At 40.0% G+C, this 19,505-nt stretch overlaps 1 protein-coding gene across 2 annotated transcripts in view; it reads right to left on the bottom strand.

Annotated features, from left to right (window-relative positions):
* LOC113064942 (single-stranded DNA-binding protein 3-like) overlaps positions 1-19,505 on the bottom strand; it is a 60,628-nt gene continuing 41,123 nt past the window's right edge. Inside the window, exons 5-18 of one of the 2 annotated variants that reach the window (XM_026235961.1) lie at positions 12,825-12,914; positions 6,683-6,766; positions 4,871-4,930; positions 4,709-4,775; positions 4,526-4,593; positions 3,582-3,649; positions 3,450-3,495; positions 3,334-3,369; positions 3,184-3,238; positions 2,926-2,996; positions 2,776-2,857; positions 2,657-2,685; positions 1,451-1,549; positions 1-1,257 (exon numbers count right to left, since the gene is read on the bottom strand). In XM_026235961.1, the coding sequence (XP_026091746.1) occupies positions 1,228-1,257; positions 1,451-1,549; positions 2,657-2,685; positions 2,776-2,857; positions 2,926-2,996; positions 3,184-3,238; positions 3,334-3,369; positions 3,450-3,495; positions 3,582-3,649; positions 4,526-4,593; positions 4,709-4,775; positions 4,871-4,930; positions 6,683-6,766; positions 12,825-12,914 (885 nt within the window). In that variant the 3' untranslated portion in view covers positions 1-1,227. The remainder of the gene's footprint in view (positions 1,258-1,450; positions 1,550-2,656; positions 2,686-2,775; positions 2,858-2,925; positions 2,997-3,183; positions 3,239-3,333; positions 3,370-3,449; positions 3,496-3,581; positions 3,650-4,525; positions 4,594-4,708; positions 4,776-4,870; positions 4,931-6,682; positions 6,767-12,824; positions 12,915-19,505) is intronic. The other variant, XM_026235963.1, reaches the window with a different exon arrangement.

The following is a 19,505-nucleotide window of genomic DNA, read 5'->3' on the forward strand; positions in this document are numbered from 1 at the left end:
TGAGCTTCACAGACAAGTAGTGTATTGAAAATACCAATAAGGTCCATGACCAAAAAAAAAAAAAAAGAGATATTTACAGACATGGGACTATAGAGCACAAGGAAACTCGTGCTTGTAAAAGCAGCCTGCCTCAAACTACTGTTACAAACACGTGGGTATAATATTTCTAAAAAGACTTGGAAAACAACGTGGCAAACACATAGTGGCAAAATTACAATGAACACGAATGATATCGTAACTGTCAGTGGCAAATCACCTAGAATGGATGGTAAATTGTATTATTATTGACCGTTCATGACCAAGGCAAGAATAGATGGCAGTGAATATGCAACGTCACCCTTTTAGACTTCGAAATGTACTCCAATCTTTTAATACAGTGCTGATGCATTAAACCAGTGATTGTAGCCACTTTTTGTTTACAGAGACACAAAAACTGAGGTTTTACATCTCGGTAGTGATGGCATCAGAACACAGGAAGAGGTATATGCAGACATCTGACGAAACAAACTCAAACGAAGAGACATACAAATACCTAAAATCATGTAAACAGAAGTGTCATTGTGCATTTGAATGTGTGCTTATTCGATCATTGATGTTGTTGAGATACAAATGTGCCCTTTACAGGAAAATCCATAAAATTATGAGTCATCATCATAGCAATTATGAAAATTATAACAATAATATTATCAATAATATACAAATATATTGTAATGAGACCATTCCTGCCCCCAGCGTCACCACTTTAGCTTTTTCCATTTTAAAATGTACACAGCAATCAAAACAACCGCTAGTTTCAGTGTTTCATTGCTGACAAAAAAAATAAAAATAAAAATAGAGAAAACATGGATAGTTATGAAGTGTCTTCCTGGCACAGTCCCACACACGCGCATATGTACAAACACACACACACACGGTGGTTTAATCGGGGGCCCTTAGTGTCCCGATCCAGTGACGAAGCCTGGCAGGCAAGTTGAGTCCGTCAGGAGGCCCGATGCCTGCTTTCTTTCGGCTTTGTACTGGGCGTCCTTCGCTCTGTGGCCACGCCGAGTGGCTGAAAGGCGCCATCGCGCCAGCACAGAGTGTTTGACAGAGTTTGGGGAGTTGAAGATTGAGCCAACAGAAAAAAAAAAAAAAACCAACAACATGCCAAACGCAGCAGAGATGAGGATAACAGGAAGTGGGATGGGGGATGGGTTAGAAAAATAAAAACAAAAGAAAACAGAAAAATCACACACTCATCGTCATGTTGGGTGAATACTGCAACGAGAAGAGGGGAAGGGGAAGGTGGAGGGACAAAATGAGATTACGCAACAGATAATACTGACCATTTACGTTAAATCATGAGCCGATATTTGAGCCGAACTACTGCATAAAGTGAATTTAGGCATCACTGTAATCTACAAGTGCATACAAGAGAGATCTAGAGCGGACAGGTGTGATGCGGACTTACACTTTCACTTTGGAATGGGTTTAAGAAGTTGCCTGCCATCTCCCCGTCGTCCCGCGGAGTTCCTGGGGGATTCATACCTGCCATGTTGTTCGGAGAGTTCTAGAAACCCAGATGTAGGATGATTAGAGACGTAAGCTAAAATACTCAAAAATAGAGTTAATGGCATCTAATAAAAAAACTTGTGGAAGCATGATAGTAAATTCTGGTCAATAATAACGAGCCGATAATTAGGGATGCACCGATACCACATCTTCCAGAGCGAGTCTGATACCGATATTGTTATTTTTGGTACTTTCTGATATGAACACCTGTATTTTCATAGCATTTGTAATTTTTTAAAATATTTTGTACAGAAACTCACAAAATTTTGTAAACGGCATCTAATAAGAAAATCAGGGATGCACAACACTAAATACTATTTTTTTATAAAATCCTAAAAACTAAAATAATCATTCAAATAAGTGAATGAGGCATCACAACATTAAGATGTACAGTAAGAGATCTGGATATTCGTATTGAGATCTGTTAAATGGACAGTTCTATTAATGTTTAAAAGATTCACTTTAAGTGAGTGTTAGAGGATGGCAAAGGTAATCTAAAAGTAAAATGGCAAAATCAGAATGAACAGTTAAATATTTAATCTCAGTCAACACTGATGTATTAAAAAAATTCTCATATCAGCCAATAACCGATATTAAACCGATATTTTGTGCATCTCTAAAGAGATTAAAGAGAATAAGGGAAATGCATATCAGTTTTATTATGGTTAACTGAAACCACTGACATTATTATTAAATTAAAAACTTATAAAACTAGAAAATTAGAAATGTTGCCTCGGCAACTAGCTGAAAAATATATTTCAACGCAATCACAAAAATGACTAAAACTGAAAAATAAAGCTAAATAGAAATATACAAAAATAAAACAAATGAAAATTGACAAAAGAACAAAATTACTAAAATTTAAATATCCTTCAAACTGAAATGTGCATGAACACAAGAGGCGGGGTTTATCGCATCAACCAATCACAGCCAAACATAACCTATCGCAATCACAATGGAGGCATTTCCTCCTCTCACGTGATTTTCCCCCATTCATTCTCAATTACCCTCCACTAAACTCACCACACGCCCCTGACTCAAATTCAAAATAATACAACATAAAATATAAATAACACTGATACATTTATGTCCAGGCAGTTCTCACCTTTGTCAACCCATCCATATCACCCGAGCCTGTAATCAAAAGCAGTTATGAGAACCATTTGAAATGTCAAAACATTTCTTATTTTGTATGTTTTCGCTATTTGTATGATGAAGTCTCACCTAAAGAACCGTTCATATGGTGCGGCTCCATCGATCCCATTCCACCCATCGAACCGTCGGGCCCCGGCCCCATTGGGAACTGCTGAAACACACATTCTGTTAACAAAGGACTAAACCATGTTCCATACTGCATTAGATCCGTCAACTTACATTCGGTCTGTTGCCACCAGGGCCGATTGGATTCATCATCGTGTAAATGTTTTCACTGGAATTCGTCGAGTCTACGTGGAAACAGATAACACTGCACAGGAACATTCTCCGCAATCCGATGTATCCAAATAACATTTCCCAAAACAAGAGCTTTTCAAGCTAATTTCCAGTCACTGAGGTCATTTCTCAACTGTTTTGATGAACTTTCAATAAAAGAAGGTTGATATGAAAATCAGATAAAATTCAAGCAAAACTGACCTCCTGGGCTTGGCATGATGGGAGTTCCTGGAGGTCCGCCACCTCCTGGAGGCCCCTGCAAGATGAGCATGGAAAATGATTACTCACAAAGAACATTTCGGACAAACAGAGAGAGAGACGGTGAGACAAAATGTTATGTGTGGAACTCACCACATAGTTTCCTGGTGATGAAGACGAGTATGCTATCTGTGGGAAGAAGAGATATTAAGAAACTGTTTCTAATGAAGATTAATTGAGATATTAAAATGACTGGAAGTGGAGCTCACCGAGTTTGCGTTAGGGTTAGGCCAAGGCCCCCGACCTCCCGGAACCCTTGAAAACACAAGACGCAACGTTAGTGTGTGTACAGAAGCGTGGCATAGACAGCGTGAGTGTGTTATACCAAGGTGGAGACTCACATGTTCATACCAGGCATTCCAGGACCACCGAGAGAGTTTGGAGGAGGCCTCATTCCACCGCCGTAGTTCTGCAAAAGCAGAGATGGCAAAAGTTAACCTATATATGAAATATGTTATGGCACTGCAACAAGAAGATACTGGTGACTTGTTAATTGTTAATTCAACACCTCATCTACAATTGTTTTTTAATAATACAAGTATAATAATTAAAGGCAGGGTTGTCACATTTTTTGATTAATTAAATAAATAAATAAAATATTAGTATTTTGTAATTTCATTGATCAAAAAATGTGGCAAAATCTATTTATTATAACAATCTTTCTACTTTTCTGGCTTGTTTATTTATTTGTTTGTTTGTTTACAATAAATAATGAAGAAAATTACATGGCTTTTTAATAGGTTTATTTAGTTTTTAATAAGGCTTTACTTATATGTAGTTAATAATAAATAAAATGTATACTTTGTAGAATTGTAATGGTTTTAATTAGCAACATAATACGTAATATATGGGGAATTAAATAATAAGTAATAATACATGAAAATTATGAAGGCTTATTTTAATTAATGTTTTTATACATTTAAATCGATATTAAAATATAATATCTAATATCCAGATACATATTGTATATCAATGCACAATAAATAATAAACTAAATAAATATTTTCTATTAGATTTATTAATAAGACAACATATTAACAGTAATGATAATAATAATAATATTAATAATTTAACTATACTTATAAATACATAAATACTCTATAAATATCTTAGTGTGTGTGTGTGTGTGTGTGTGTGTGTGTGTGTGTGTATTTATTTATTTATTCATTCATTTAAACTCATTTTATTTATGCATGTTTACATTTCTCTGATATTTCCAGGATTTTCTGTACAGGTTCCCAATCTAAGCACTACTGTTTGATTGACAGATTGACTGTCAGCTAACCTGTGGGCCCATGCCTCCCATTCCTCTGGGTGGGTTCATCCTCATCGGGCCGCCCATGTTTGGATGTCCTGACGGGGTAGAGGAAGCACAATCATTTTACAAATTCCTGAGTGATTAGAGCTCCTCCATAGCAAATTTCCTCAATCACAGCTGGTTGTAAAAGTGTATGGTGCAGTGCGGTACCTTGCGGTCTGGTGGGGTCCAAATTGTTTGGCAGGAGCGGCTGTGACCCTGGGACTCCAACGGGAGGCTGAAACCAAGAGAAAGAGAGCATGAAATAAGAGCCAACCAGAAAAAACCGCAATAGCAAACTCCAGAAATGAAAGGTTGTGGGAGGGTCAGTACCTGATTTGGCATGCGGAGTGATGGGCGGGGTCCACCTGGGTACCGTGGAGACATGAAAGGCTAAGGGGAGAGAAGATAGGGGCTGTCAATCAAAAGACGCCACTGCTAACCTCTCATTAGCATAACAGTAGTATTTTAACATTATATGTTGCTGTTAATTCTTCAGAAAGTTAACTCTTGCTTCACTTGATAGAAATCATACTCCATACCTCTGATGATTATATATTCATTTTCCAAAAGTGATTTATAGTATAAACAGCAACAGAACAGGAAAAAAAATCCTAAGGATTTATAACAAACTAAAAGAAATATTACAGTTGTGTTTGAGATGCGCAGTGCAATAGTAACCAGCAGAGGGCACAATAACTGTATGAAGGACATCTGTTTGAGCCTAAAGAGAAAAACTCAAAACATCAGTTCTCTCTCCAGATTGACATGGTGAGACTTCTGCTATCAGATATATGATATTTGAAACAAGACTTCATAGCAAGAACCAAGACAGAAAGAGGATGGACATGAGAGCAGTAAGAGAGACTGAAGATCATCCTAACCAGGCGGGAAGCGACAAGTTACAGCAACAAGTAATTTGTCTATCCACACTGAAAGCACAAACACTGCCAGACGCCACATGATCACAGTAAAATAAGAATCTATTTCAGGTTACGAGGCACTGGATTTTTAACCAGAGAGTTCACTGTGGTTGAGGTCAAAAACTATAAAATGATCTATCGCTCAAAGCTTTATTACAACACAAAGTAATAAGTCACTTTCGTAGGGGTTTGATCCTACAACCTTTAGGATTGAAATACTTGTTCAAACTTCATTGTTTCGGCAAGTTTGTGTATTCGGAAGGGTGTGTTGGTGTTTGCAAATTTGCGTTAGACTGCCTGTGTTTATGCTCGTATGTGTAAACACAGGAGCATGTTTGTGTGTCTGTGCGTGTTGCATTATTAATAGGATATTGATGGACTATGAAGGACTGAGTGCAGGGTGTAGGGAGGGACCAGGTCTGAAGAGTCCCGGGCTAGATGAACTTCCACTCCTCATGGGCCGGGCCGCAGCCTGCATTATTTATTCGGCAACATCGTCACAGTTAGCGAGGAATGTGTGTGTGCATTTGTGTGTGTTTTCAGAGATAACGGAGAATGAAGTAATGTACTGCTTTCTGCTCTATCTAGGAAAGGGTCACGATAGTCAACCAGCTGTCCAAAAATTTAACTGACTAGATTAGATTTTTCTTATCATTTTAATCTTCAAATACGTATTATTTATGCATAATATAACATACATATTTGACTTACTTAGAATTAATAATTTAATCATTCCTGTAGCTCAAATAGTACAGTCAAGAAACACCAAGGGTTTGATTTCAAGGGAATTTATGAACTGATAAATTGTATTCCTTTAATGCAATGCAATGCAAGTCACTAATAATAATGTACCATAACCCTATTGTATTAAAAAAAGTCTAATTTAATTTAAATCTAATTATTAAAATTATTGTACCAACTCTAAGGTCATAGGTTCGATTCCCAATAACTAATACACTGTATACCTTGAATGCAATATAGGTTGCATTGGATAAAAGCTTCTCCCAAGTGTGTAAAATGTAAATAAAGGGTCAAAGCATACTTTTTCCAGGAATAAAGGGGGTCAATTTTGGGAATGAATGGAAGAAAATAAAAATTTAAGGTGTGAAGACGGAAAGGGTGAAATGAACTGCACCACAGTTGCTCCTTATATTACACTTGTGTCTATTTCACAGGTTATATATGAGGAAGTGAAAGAAAACGGGGGGGACGAGGGTCTTACCTGGCCGTGTGGCCCCATCATGGGGTTGTTGGGGTTGTGTGGAGGGGGCTGTGAGTGTGGTGATGGTTGTGACCCGGGTGGGCCCTGAGAAAAGGAAGAAAAAGAGAAAAATTAAAAGATACTACACTTAAAAACCGACAGACATGCCATTAAATTGGTCTTTACTGAAGCTGGTTAACCAACAAAGTCTCAATGTTTAAGGTAGTTTAAGAAAAACTGATAATTCCAATGGTCTCTTGTAACAATCCAGCCTAGGTTGGTAATAAATCTACCCTTTATTCCCCAGCAAAGGACATCTCCTACAGGGCTGAGCAGCTGCTGAACCCCATAACAGAGCTCCACCACAAGGCCTCCTCCATGTCTCTCAATGGAGTCCATTATGGGTAAGTGGGAAAGGCATATGGCCTATACAGAGATGCCCGTTCCTGCACCACATCCCTGTAGAGTGACTGAGGAACAACTTGGGCTTGATTGTATTCATGTGTGTGTGTCTTGGTTGAGGAGGGGGTGTTTGTTAAATGAAGCAATTAATAAAATCATTTTCTACCCAGCTAAGGAGATAACGGCTTGGCACCGAACTACAAGCCCATCAAGAGCAGCCCCTCCCGCCGAGAAAGGGAACAGCACATAGTATTCCTAGTGGGACAGTGGCATAGAGGACAGCCGCAACCACAAGCCCAATTGTTTGAGGGAAGCAATACTGCTTCCTGACCGAAAGGGGGCAGTGTGTAGCTACTTGCCGTTTAACTGCCGGCACACAAAGTACCAAGCAAAACAAAGCATGGAACAGCAACACAAGGCATATTTCATTGTTGTCTTTGTGTACATTACGAAAAGAATTACGACCACTTCTTTGGCAAAAGCCACGGGATTGTGCAATTCACATTTCTGAGGGTGTGCTGCTTCAGAAGGAGGGTTTACACTAGCCTTGGAAGTAATTATTCTGATAAGTGCAGCTGCCACAGAATCGGTCACAAACCGAGACGATAAATGTGTCGTACCATACAGGATCTAAACATCATCGAAAAGCTCCAGTTGTCAAAAATGTCGAGAAATCTTGCAAGCATATGCGTAGCAGAGAGGTACTTTGACTTTAAAGTCACACTAATTGATGCAACTAATTAATTAGATTACTGTGCAAAAAGAACAACTGTCAGGAAATTTGTCGCAAACTGTGACAATGACATGCCAGACGGGATCTAGATGTTAACAAAGACACATCTACAGTATTGTTCAAATAATAGCAGTACAATGTGACTAACCAGAATAATCAAGGTTTTTAGTATATTTTTTATTGCTACGTGGCAAACAAGTTACCAGTAGGTTCAGTAGATTGTCAGAAAACAAACAAGACCCAGCATTCATGGTATGCACGCTCTTAAGGCTGTGCAATTGGGCAGTTAGTTGAAAGGGGTGTGTTCAAAAAAATAGCAGTGTCTACCTTTGACTGTACAAACTCAAAACTATTTTGTACAAACATTTTTTTTTCTGGGATTTAGCAATCCTGTGAATCACTAAACTAATATTTAGTTGTATGACCACAGTTTTTTAAAACTGCTTGACATCTGTGTGGCATGGAGTCAACCAACTTGTGGCACCTCTCAGCTGTTATTCCACTCCATGATTCTTTAACAACATTCCACAATTCATTCACATTTCTTGGTTTTGCTTCAGAAACAGCATTTTTGATATCACCCCACAAGTTCTCAATTGGATTAAGGTCTGGAGATTGGGCTGGCCACTCCATAACATTAATTTTGTTGGTTTGGAACCAAGACTTTGCCCGTTTACTAGTGTGTTTTGGGTCATTGTCTTGTTGAAACAACCATTTCAAGGGCATGTCCTCTTCAGCATAGGGCAACATGACCTCTTCAAGTATTTTAACATATGCAAACTGATCCATGATCCCTGGTATGCGATAAATAGGCCCAACACCATAGTAGGAGAAACATGCCCATATCATGATGCTTGCACCTCCATGCTTCACTGTCTTCACTGTGTACTGTGGCTTGAATTCAGAGTTTGGGGGTCGTCTCACAAACTGCCTGTGGCCCTTGGACCCAAAAAGAACAATTTTACTCTCATCAGTCCACAAAATGTTCCTCCATTTCTCTTTAGGCCAGTTGATGTGTTCTTTGGCAAATTGTAACCTCTTCTGCACATGCCTTTTTTTTAACAGAGGGACTTTGCGGGGGATTCTTGAAAATAGATTAGCTTCACACAGACGTCTTCTAACTGTCACAGTACTTACAGGTAACTCCAGACTGTCTTTGATCATCCTGGAGGTGATCATTGGCTGAGCCTTTGCCATTCTGGTTATTCTTCTATCCATTTTGATGGTTGTCTTCCGTTTTCTTCCACGTCTCTCTGGTTTTGCTCTCCATTTTAAGGCATTGGAGATCATTTTAGCTGAACAGCCTATCATTTTTTGCACCTCTTTATAGGTTTTCCCCTCTCTAATCAACTTTTTAATCAAAGTACGCTGTTCTTCTGAACAATGTCTTGAACGACCCATTTTCCTCAGCTTTCAAATGCATGTTCAACAAGTGTTGGCTTCATCCTTAAATAGGGGCCACCTGATTCACACCGGTTTCTTCACAAAATTGATGACCTCAGTGATTGAATGCCACACTGCTATTTTTTTGAACACACCCCTTTCAACTAATTCAACTAATTGCCCAATTGCACAGCCTTAAGAGCGTGCATATCATGAATGCTTGGTCTCATTTGTTTTCTGAGAATCTACTGAACCTACTGGTAACTTGTTTGCCACATAGTAATAAAAAAATATACGAAAAACCTTGATTATTCTGGTTAGTCACATTGTACTGCTATTATTTTGAACAATACTGTAGCTGACGAAAATGCCAATATAAATGTATTTTGACCTCAGAAGTAACCGAAAATGATGCAAACTCAAATCAAAACCATCCGTAAGGCTACAACTTGGAATGCAAGAAAACACGAACCAAAATAGAAAGCATATTGAGATTTGTTTGGGTATAGGGAAATTCCCATGTCAACAGGACTACAACGTTGTAAGGTGTTGGACCTATTTCAATGTCCCAGGACTCCTACACCTCGCAGAAGTATGAACACGATCCTCCAGTCCTTTTAACCTTGACAGAACTCTCCCTCTCTAGAGTCCATCAGTCTTTCACTTTTCTCAGTGTTCTGTTGGTTTTCAAGAGGTTTTTGTTGGAGAAGCGCTGATGAAATTCTCCCACCTTCTTCCCTCAAAACAAACCCATCCATTTCAGATGTTTCCAGCTAAACTTGAAACTATTTCTCTATTTTTTATTTTTTTTCTCCTTGACTATGCTCCCTCCCTGCCTCCCCCTTGCTAGTCTGTCCTCCCAAGAGTAGCTGGTGCAGTAGTTTCGACGTGAAGATTATTGAAGAGGCCAACCCATGCAATGAGAAAAAAAAAAGCAAAAAAAAAAGAAGCAAGAAATCTTAAAAAATGTCCAAGATCTGGGCTAGACGCCAGCGTGCAAGCTTAGTGTTTCTCTCCCTAAACTCTCCGTCTCTCTGCAGGAGGTTGCCGGGAGTGTGTGCCTGCGAGGTACAGATTTTGAGTCTAGAGAGAGGGTGTACATGAGGGTTTAGTCCTCTTCACCTTCGTCCCCGTCTCGCAGGGCCGCACAGATCACACAGCAGCTACTGCGGTCGCATGTGTTAATTATCGCCACTGCATCTGGAGCTGCACTGAAGCCATGGCTGCATAGCTCCACTACCAAAATGTTTTTGCTCACTAGAGTACCAGTATATCTTACAGTATTGGCTTTGTCCCTATTTGTTTGCTGGACATGACTGGACAACATGCAATTTGGCAAGTTATTCGTGTTTATTGAATAAATGCTATTCAGATTTAGGGAGTTCTTCAACAGAACGTTCCAAACTGATAACTTCAATGTTTGACTTTTTGACTGAAGCACAAAAAGTTTTCCGAGATAGACATGTATTCATGACCAACAAAGAAATAATTAGAGAAATAAAAAGAACAACAGACCAAAAGACGTGCAAAGGAGGCGCCAAAGCACAAATGTCCGCCTTTCGAAACGGAAACCATCAGAATCCGCATGGATCGCAACCTGTTCCAATCACAATTCTATTAAAAACGTCCACAAAAAGAGCAGATCCAATTATTAGCACAACTGTGTACAGCAGTCGTGGCTGACGCAAGTGGGAGGGAGCAGCAGTTAGCTCTTGAGAGGTGTGAAAGAGTGATATACTGGCCACTAGGATATATGCCAAGATATAATTGGTGTCACCAGACCACAGCCACTGGTCGCGTGGAATCGGGGAGCGTACAAGGAACGCACGTGGGCCTTTTTGGAATTGTTGCCACATTGCCATCTCTCTCTTCCTTCCTTCCTTTCATTCTTTTCATTTTCTGTCTTCACTCTCTCCATGCCTCTCTTCTGCCATGCCCTGGGCTGCTACCAAGAGGGAATTACTGCAGTGGAGCACAAAGTCCTCCCTCTTCCTCCCTTTCTTAGTTCTCTCTCTCTTTCCCTCTCGCTCTTATGCACACAGATACTATTTATAGAATGCAATGTCACTCACGCAACAGTCAGATCGCTCCCTGCTCTGAACACGGCTCATACAACATTAACACTCTCCTCCTCAACTCAAAGACCATGTCAGGGTTCTTTATGACAATCCATGTGACGCTCTACCTGATGCTCATCTCAGCATCTGCTGCTTTATGGGATGCTCTATCAGCTGTTCTACCTGACAATATGTAACATTCTAAAAGCAGTTTTCTCAATGCCACTCTATCTGATGTTATAATTGATTATAGGATGCTCTATCTGACACTCTATCGGATGCTCTAACCTATCTAATGTTCAATTTGTCGTATTGGATCTTATTATCTAATTGACTCCATTGGATCCTCTATTTGCTGCTCTGTCAGGTGCTTTATCAGATGTTCCATCTAATCTGCCTGATGTTACATACACCATCAGATTTTCTATCAAATGAATCTTGTTACATATAAACTCTATGGGACGCTCTATCTGCCACTCTTTCCTCATCTTCTGACATTCTATCTACCCTTTTGGTTGCTCTATCTCACCTATTGATATTAATCTCTGTCAAAGTATCTGCTGCTCTATCAGGAGCTCTATCAGAGTTAGATGTTCCATATTTCATCTAATCTACCTGATGTTTGACAAGATTTTAAATACACTGTATCAGTTTTTCTATCTAATGAATCTTACGGTTTACATACACCATGTGGGATCTTCTATCTACTCTACACTTATCTGATGTTTTACTAAATATTGAAATCACTGCACCGCCTCTTCTATCTCGTATCTTATCTTTTATTGACTGTACTGGATCCTCTATCTATTCTACTGGAAGCTCCATCTGATGTTCGACAATAAATCCGTCTAACGAATCTTGGCTATGTACTCCATGGGACGCTCCATCTGCCCTGCTATCCACTGCACCTGATGATCGAGCAAACATATCTAATACTCTACTAGATGTTAAATCCTTTGAAGTTAGAGGCAAATATAGCAATTTGTATATGACTTAGATTAAAAACAGAAAGTAACTGATATAATAGTTTGAGGAGCCTACAAAAATTGGACTCAAAAGGGTTATGATATATAATTTGTCTTACTAAGGTAGTGTGTGTTATTTAGGAAGGTGCCTAGCTTTGTCTGACTATAAATAGCTCAATAAAGATCACTATGGCAGAGGAACTCCCACAGGCGCCTTGACTTTGGGAACTATGCCCCTAAGCATTTCCCTAAATCCCAGCACAGAATTTACAATACAAAGATATGTTATGTTGTTAGATATGTGTTGCCAAAGAGCTAAAACCAAGCACGCATGTTTTTACCCGATTTTGGCCTTAGGGATTAAACTGTCGAGACATTTACACTTATCTCAGATCAGGGGCCATGACTCTCTGTTTGTGTCAGTGTGAGTTGCTACTGTACTGAACTATTAATTTAGACATGCAAAATAGAAATGAATGGAAATACGGTGAGGGAGAGATAGCGGGGAATAAACATCTGGACAGGGATTAGTAGAACTAAAGGGGGTAAGTGAAAGAAGGGGTGGGGAGAGGGACAGAAAAAACGTTGAACGGGAGGATGGGGGAGGAGAGAGCAGTTCTTACTTGAAAGAAACCGGGAGGCATGGGTCCTCCTGGCATGCCGTCATTGGGCGGCATGTTGCCCATCACAGGACTGGGAGCTGCTGCCGCACTCTGAAACAGAGAAGCAAGCAAAGCCTGGTCAAAAAAATACATTCCAAAGCAAGTTCCACCTTTTAGGCATTCAAACTATTCATTTAAAGTTTGCATGTATTATAGAATACATTAAATAAATCCACTTTTTCTAACAATTCAATAATACAACAACATAAAAGTAGAATCTCTCGTCACATATATGAGCAGTTCTTTAGGCTGAACCATGGGCCCCCCACATCCCAGAAAAAAGGGGTCGACGGGGATTACACACGATCCAGCGCCCCCCCCTCCACCACCCTGTAATCATATCCCTTACTTTCATCTGGGTGGAGGAGGGTAAATCGCCTTAGTGCCTCTGACCCTAATAGCCCAGACACTCACCGCTGACCCTGAGAGGGCAAAGGTCACTTGTTCCATGCACCAACATCCACAGACGTCGGTACATGATTATCTCGGTCTTTAGCTCTCACACATATATAGTAGCGAATCAAGCCCTAAAGCCACATGCAAACAAACACACAAATTCAAGATCACACACACCAACAGGATAGACAAGTCGACTTGTAAATGGAACGACTAAAATTGCTTCGGGCTTCATCCCACCATCACCCAAGTTTGAGAGCTAAGAAATGGTTCGGTTTTAGGCACATTGTTAACGAGTTAAGAAAAAAAGGGGCTGGAGGCTGGCGCTGGGCAGATAACAGGTGAGTTCGGCCAGGCACCGTGTTTGCATGCAGTGGAGGGATTGCTGAGTGTGTTTGGTTAAGGAGAGGAACGGGCTGAGTGACAGATCGGGCCGGTGAGATTTTGTTTACACAGTGTCTGTTGTAGGTTTAACCAGCACAATGACTCCAACAGCATATAAACGAGGGAAAATACAGAAGGTGTGCAGATGAATAATTTAATTAAAACAGAGATGAACTAAAAGAAAATCACTAGCAAGAATGACCAGCGGCCCATCAGCGGGAACAGGAGTCATCACTGGTAGCTCACACACACATACGCACGCAGCGTGACTCCACTGCACTCAGGTAGAGCGGCAGAGGGCCCAATCGGCTTGTTGCCATGACAACCCAGACCTTGGCTCTCCCGCTCTCCAGTGCCCATTAAAACCCTCAGGCCGTCAATCACTTGCCCGACCGGGGAGCGAAAGAGAGGGAGCACGAGAGAAACAGAGAGGAGAATGAAGATCGAGTTTAAAGGAGCCTGTGGCTTTCGATAGGCCTGGCTGTTTGCTACTGCTATCTCTCTCCCTCTCGACCGCATAAACAGACACATTCCAGTTCCTGTTAACCCTTCTCATACCATGCCGTGGGTGTTTGTCATGCCCTCTTCCCTTAAAGCAAAAACATTTATAAATGAACGGATGTTTCCAAAGGTTTTGACCATTAAAGTGCGTCCATGTTTACCATTGTTTGAGTAGGAATTTTGCGTGAGGGGGAAAAGATTTTCCCAAACAGATTTCGCAACTGGTTCAAAATAGTCACATGGATTTGACAATGGAGAGGGGTTTGCTCGAAACAGTTTGCCGAAATTTCACTTGTGACAAAAAAAATGTCAGCCTATAATTTCAGTTTTTACTATACTTTTAGTTTTAACTAAAAAAAAAAAAGAAAAAAAAAATATATGTATATACACACACACACACACACACACACACACACACACGATTAATAATTTTTCCAGTAAATTTTAACAAAACTGCGATTTTTGGCCTTCGATTAAAGTTGTGCTCAAAATTTCATAAAAAGAAAAAAAAAAATTACATGACAATTTTCTTCCCTAAAATATAAATTATATTACATTAATAAGAAACAACACATACACACATTTATTAGGGCTTTGTATCACAAGCAAAGTCACGATATGATACGTTTCATGATACAGAGGCCACGATACGATATGATACATATCACGATACAGGACAGCACTGAATTTCACCTCAGCAGAATTTAGTAAAGCAGCTGTTTATTACGCACTGCATACTATAGTGCAATTTCTAACTATTGGCAGAGCAGGCTGTACAACAGTACAATATAGGTAGTGGAATATGTTATATGTTTACATTGGGCACTCCTCACCAAGTACAATATTTTGATTGCTTGCATCTCGTTTTAAAGCCCATAAATAATAATGTAATTGTTCTAATAAATGTATGCCGTACTCGTTCTAATATATATCAAAAAAAAAAATTACATTGATAGTAGGTTATCATTGCACAAATTAACACACTCTCTACGTTTAAATACTTCACTGTATCTAACGCGCACACATGCTCGCTCACTCACACAGATCACGTTGCGGCCACACTTAGACATTCAGGAACAAACTTTAAGCACTGCCCCACAATTTTATCAACTACACACGAAGCTGGTAACATTATGGTTTCTAAAGGAATTAAATCCACAGCTTCACTGTAAATAAAGAAACGTGGCAAAACGGTGGTAATTAATACATACACAGCCTCTGTCTCATAAATGATTACATGATGAGAATAGAATATTGAATTGTAGATCACTAAACTGCAAGCTAACTGGTGTTTTCAGATAGCGAGGGCATTTATCCACAGTGGAGAGAGTGCATGTGCACATGGTTGCCAGGTTGACAAAGATAAGTAGCATACTTGGCAGATATTTCTGTATTCCTCAAGTGGGAAAATTTGTTTTGGGGACCATGTCCCTTTATGTCAGGTAACCCAGTTGTGTTCCTCTACGGTCAGATTAAACCTAGTTGAGGCCTATATATTATGCTCTATTCTAGGGCTGTGCAATTAATCGCATTCAATTGTAATGCGCATTTCGTCAGTAAAGCCGGTCCAGTGATTAGTAGTAAATCTACATCACCTGCTTTCAGAATGAGCGGCTTTCACTACAGAGCCGTATTTCACTGACAATTAGGCAAAATCGACTTCATAATCCATAATAATTCGATTTTGAACTCTATATTGCCAATCTTGTCCGTGAACTAAGGCTACCTAAAATAATCATTATTTTGGGAACATTATTGATTGCATAACAGCAGAAAGAATGCAGATCATAGATTCAGCAATAAATGTACCTAATTAATTATCAATAATCCATGAGTAATATTGGGGACCTATATGTTCACCTAACATCCACACACACACACACACACACACACACACACACACACACACACAACACTGTCCAAACCCTCTGAAGTAATTAGCCACTGCTGTTTTAATTATCAGTATCAATCGTGGGGCTAGGCTGGGCAGCAGACGGCTGGGGAAAGGCTTAATCTGGGCATTGATCTGGAGCAGGGATCCAGGATGAGGAATGGATCCTTCCTTATCTGTGCTCAGACGAGCAGGGTAACCCAGATCACCAGCCGACAAACACAAGCACATGTTCTCTGGTAACAAGCAGTCACTGGCAACTCGGCACATGCTGAAAGAGTGATACAGTGGCATGGAAAAGCATGAAAGTTAAAGCTGTCATCTTAAATCTTGACTTAACACAAGAACAATATAGTATATACAATATAGTATTTAATTTTTTAATTAGACAAAATTACATTAAAAATTATATTAAATTAAAATCTTTATATTAATATTAATCTCTACATATCACTACATTGATTTGATCTGAGTAGAACTTATTATTTTTGACTGAAATTTCATTATTTTGACATCACTAGTCCAAATGTGATTTTTTTTTAAACATCCCCCAAATAAACATCCAAGATATCAGCGTTCTTCTAATTTACTGCATTACAGCACACTCATCGCCTCCTCCTCTCTTTCTCCCAACATCCCCCGTTTCCAATAACTCTGTCAGTGAAGTTAACTCCATAAAGATTAGCCAGTGAGGACTGGCAGCCATAATCAGCCGTGCTGGCTGACAGATGTGCCTTTTAATCAATGGGGCGCTGGGACGGTAATCTACACTGTGTAACATAGGGAAGCAACTATGACGAGGGGTCTCTCTCTCTATCGCTCACTCTCTTTCCCTCCCATGGCGTCAACAGCTGTTGTATCAATCAGGTGAATTAATTACCAGTAAACAAATCTGCTGAGGAAACCCCTCATGTACACCCCCACCCCACAAACACACACACACTTATACACATACTGTATTCCCAGAACCCCATTTCTGAATCTCAGTGGCCCACAATTATGCTTGCTCAAGGGCCTTATCATAAGCCATGTACAGAGACAAGCATGTTGATGTGTGTGTGGACAGGTGGAGAGAAAGCTTCCTGCCCAGAACACCTTCTGAGATTGCTGAAGCAGCAGTTGAAAATGGAAAAACAGACGAATAGATACGACAACTATGCGTAGCTCAGCTCCACCTGTTATTTACATCACAGTACCACATTAATGTATTGCACTGAACAAGACAGAGCCAAAAAGCTAATGTGGCCTTGATTAGGTCTTGATAAATTGGAAAAATGAAATAATACAAAACTGCAAAGAAGCCATCATGGCCAAGGTTAATGGAAACTGGATTATTTTACATGTAAATTAAGCTAGACCGGCAGCAGCAACACAGTACTGGGATACGACACATGTTGTGTGCTGCTGGGCATGACTCTGTTTGCCACATTATTGGCCGTGTCAGGTATTTCACAATGGCCTCACATACAAAACATTTTTTTTATAAGCTCCAAACGACTAAGAGAAACCAAGGTCTATGAGGAAGTATGGTATTCATATACCAAACAGATGAAAATGAAATTCACTCTTTATTTATTCGTTACGACCAAGTAAACCCAAAAAGAGACCGTCCATCAACATCTTTCTATAAGTAACATCTTTAATTTCAAACATTTTCATGTCAACTTAAGGCCAATCTACAGTACAAAACATCTAGCGATAAGACAAAGAGAAGAATGGCTCATCCTAAGTGCAGACACATTTAGAAACGAGAGACTGATAGATGTAAGGGGGCGGGAGGGTTGGATAGAATGTAGGAAGGTTTTAATGCCAGTGTTACAATCCTATTTCTAATGTGAAACATGTAAGGTGGTCATATTACAATCCATACATTGCATAAATGGTTGGCGGGAAGGGCGTTCCCAATGGGACCATTGATGTTGCCTGCTGAAAAGGGGAGTTTCCCATCTCTCCCTCCCTTTCTTTCTCTGCGTTCCGTTCACTTCAAGTATGCCCTCTAAGCAGGCAGAATCATTCCTTTTTGGAAAGAGTCTCTGGAGCTCCCGCTACAGGGTTAAGGAGCTTAGCATACTATAGTTAACATTCATGGAGTCTGAACGCTGGGAAAGAGTAGGAAACCTAGCGGGCTGTGGGTACCCAAGAGGAGCTGGAAGTTCAAGGAAAAAGAGAGGGCCTTGGTCCTGCCAGGCAGGGGCTTGAAGAAGGGAAAACATGAACATTCCTTAGACAATGAAGGGTCTGTAGCGCTGGACCTTTGCGCTTGAGGCACCAACAAAAAAGAAATGTAATCAAGGAAAAAAACTGAGCAGGTTGAATTCCTAGATGAAAAATGATAAGAAAAAACTGAGAAGAATTAACCTGTTGTAAAAATAATGTAGGTAACAAGAACACAGTGTCTAGGCAAAGGAAAAGCAGACATAACACATCAAGTGCCCAAACAAGTTTCTCCATTCTTCAAGCTTCAGCCTGGTTGAAGTGGCTTTGGGTTCCCACAGATGTCCAAATCCACAATCCCTTTATGCAGATTGTGAGTGAAACCACTGAAACAGAGTCAGCCAACTTGTAACCCGGCTGTGGCCAACAGTGGTCAGCCCACCCAGTGGTCGAATCTGGCTTCCATCTACAATAACTCAAGTTCTTTACTTCCATTGGAAGTTATAAAACTGTCAATAGTAGGGCTGTTGCAGTGAGTGAATTTCCCTTGCCGCAATTTTGAGTGGCTCAGTAGCGCGGTATGCATATATATAGATATACAATCTATATGTGTATGTGTTGTACATGCATGAAGTGTAAAACGAGATAGGCATTACATTATAGTGCTGCACGATATTGGGAAAAAATGACATTGCGATATTTATTTTTCTGCAATATATATTGCGATATGAAATCTATTCTATTTTTTTCTTACAAACAAAAATGGGGTGAGCACACTTACATTCTCATTTTAAATGATTTAAACATTGACACCATCGTGTCAATTGATTAATATGCGCGAGGGAGAGAGAGCAAGACAGCGCTCATGTTGTTTGAAGACCGCTCGCTCGATCACAGTCTGTCGCGCTCTCTCTCTCTCTCTCTCTCTCTCACGCTCTCTCTCTGTCTCTCTCGTGTATCACATTCGTCGAGGGCCGGGGAGCAGCTGGCCCATACGTTTAATGAATAACGGATCAACTACGACAGCCTACATCGCACATCCTGCGATGTGACGATCGTGGATTTGTACATTGTGATATCAATGCTTAAACGACACATCGTGCAGCCCTATTACATAACTAAAAAAGTCAACAGAAAAAATCCCGGTTGCTGCGGTTCTTGCATTCCTCTGTGGTTTGCTGGTCAATGGCGTAGTATTGCGATATTGCGGTTACCGCGACAGTCCTAGTCGATAGATGTGGTAGCATTAATGCTAACCTATCTTCAAAAGTATACAAAAAAATGTCCTCTTAAGGAATCAAAAGCACCTAAATTCT

Source organism: Carassius auratus, chromosome 47 (assembly GCF_003368295.1).
Source record: "Carassius auratus strain Wakin chromosome 47, ASM336829v1, whole genome shotgun sequence".
Classification (NCBI taxonomy): domain Eukaryota; kingdom Metazoa; phylum Chordata; class Actinopteri; order Cypriniformes; family Cyprinidae; genus Carassius; species Carassius auratus.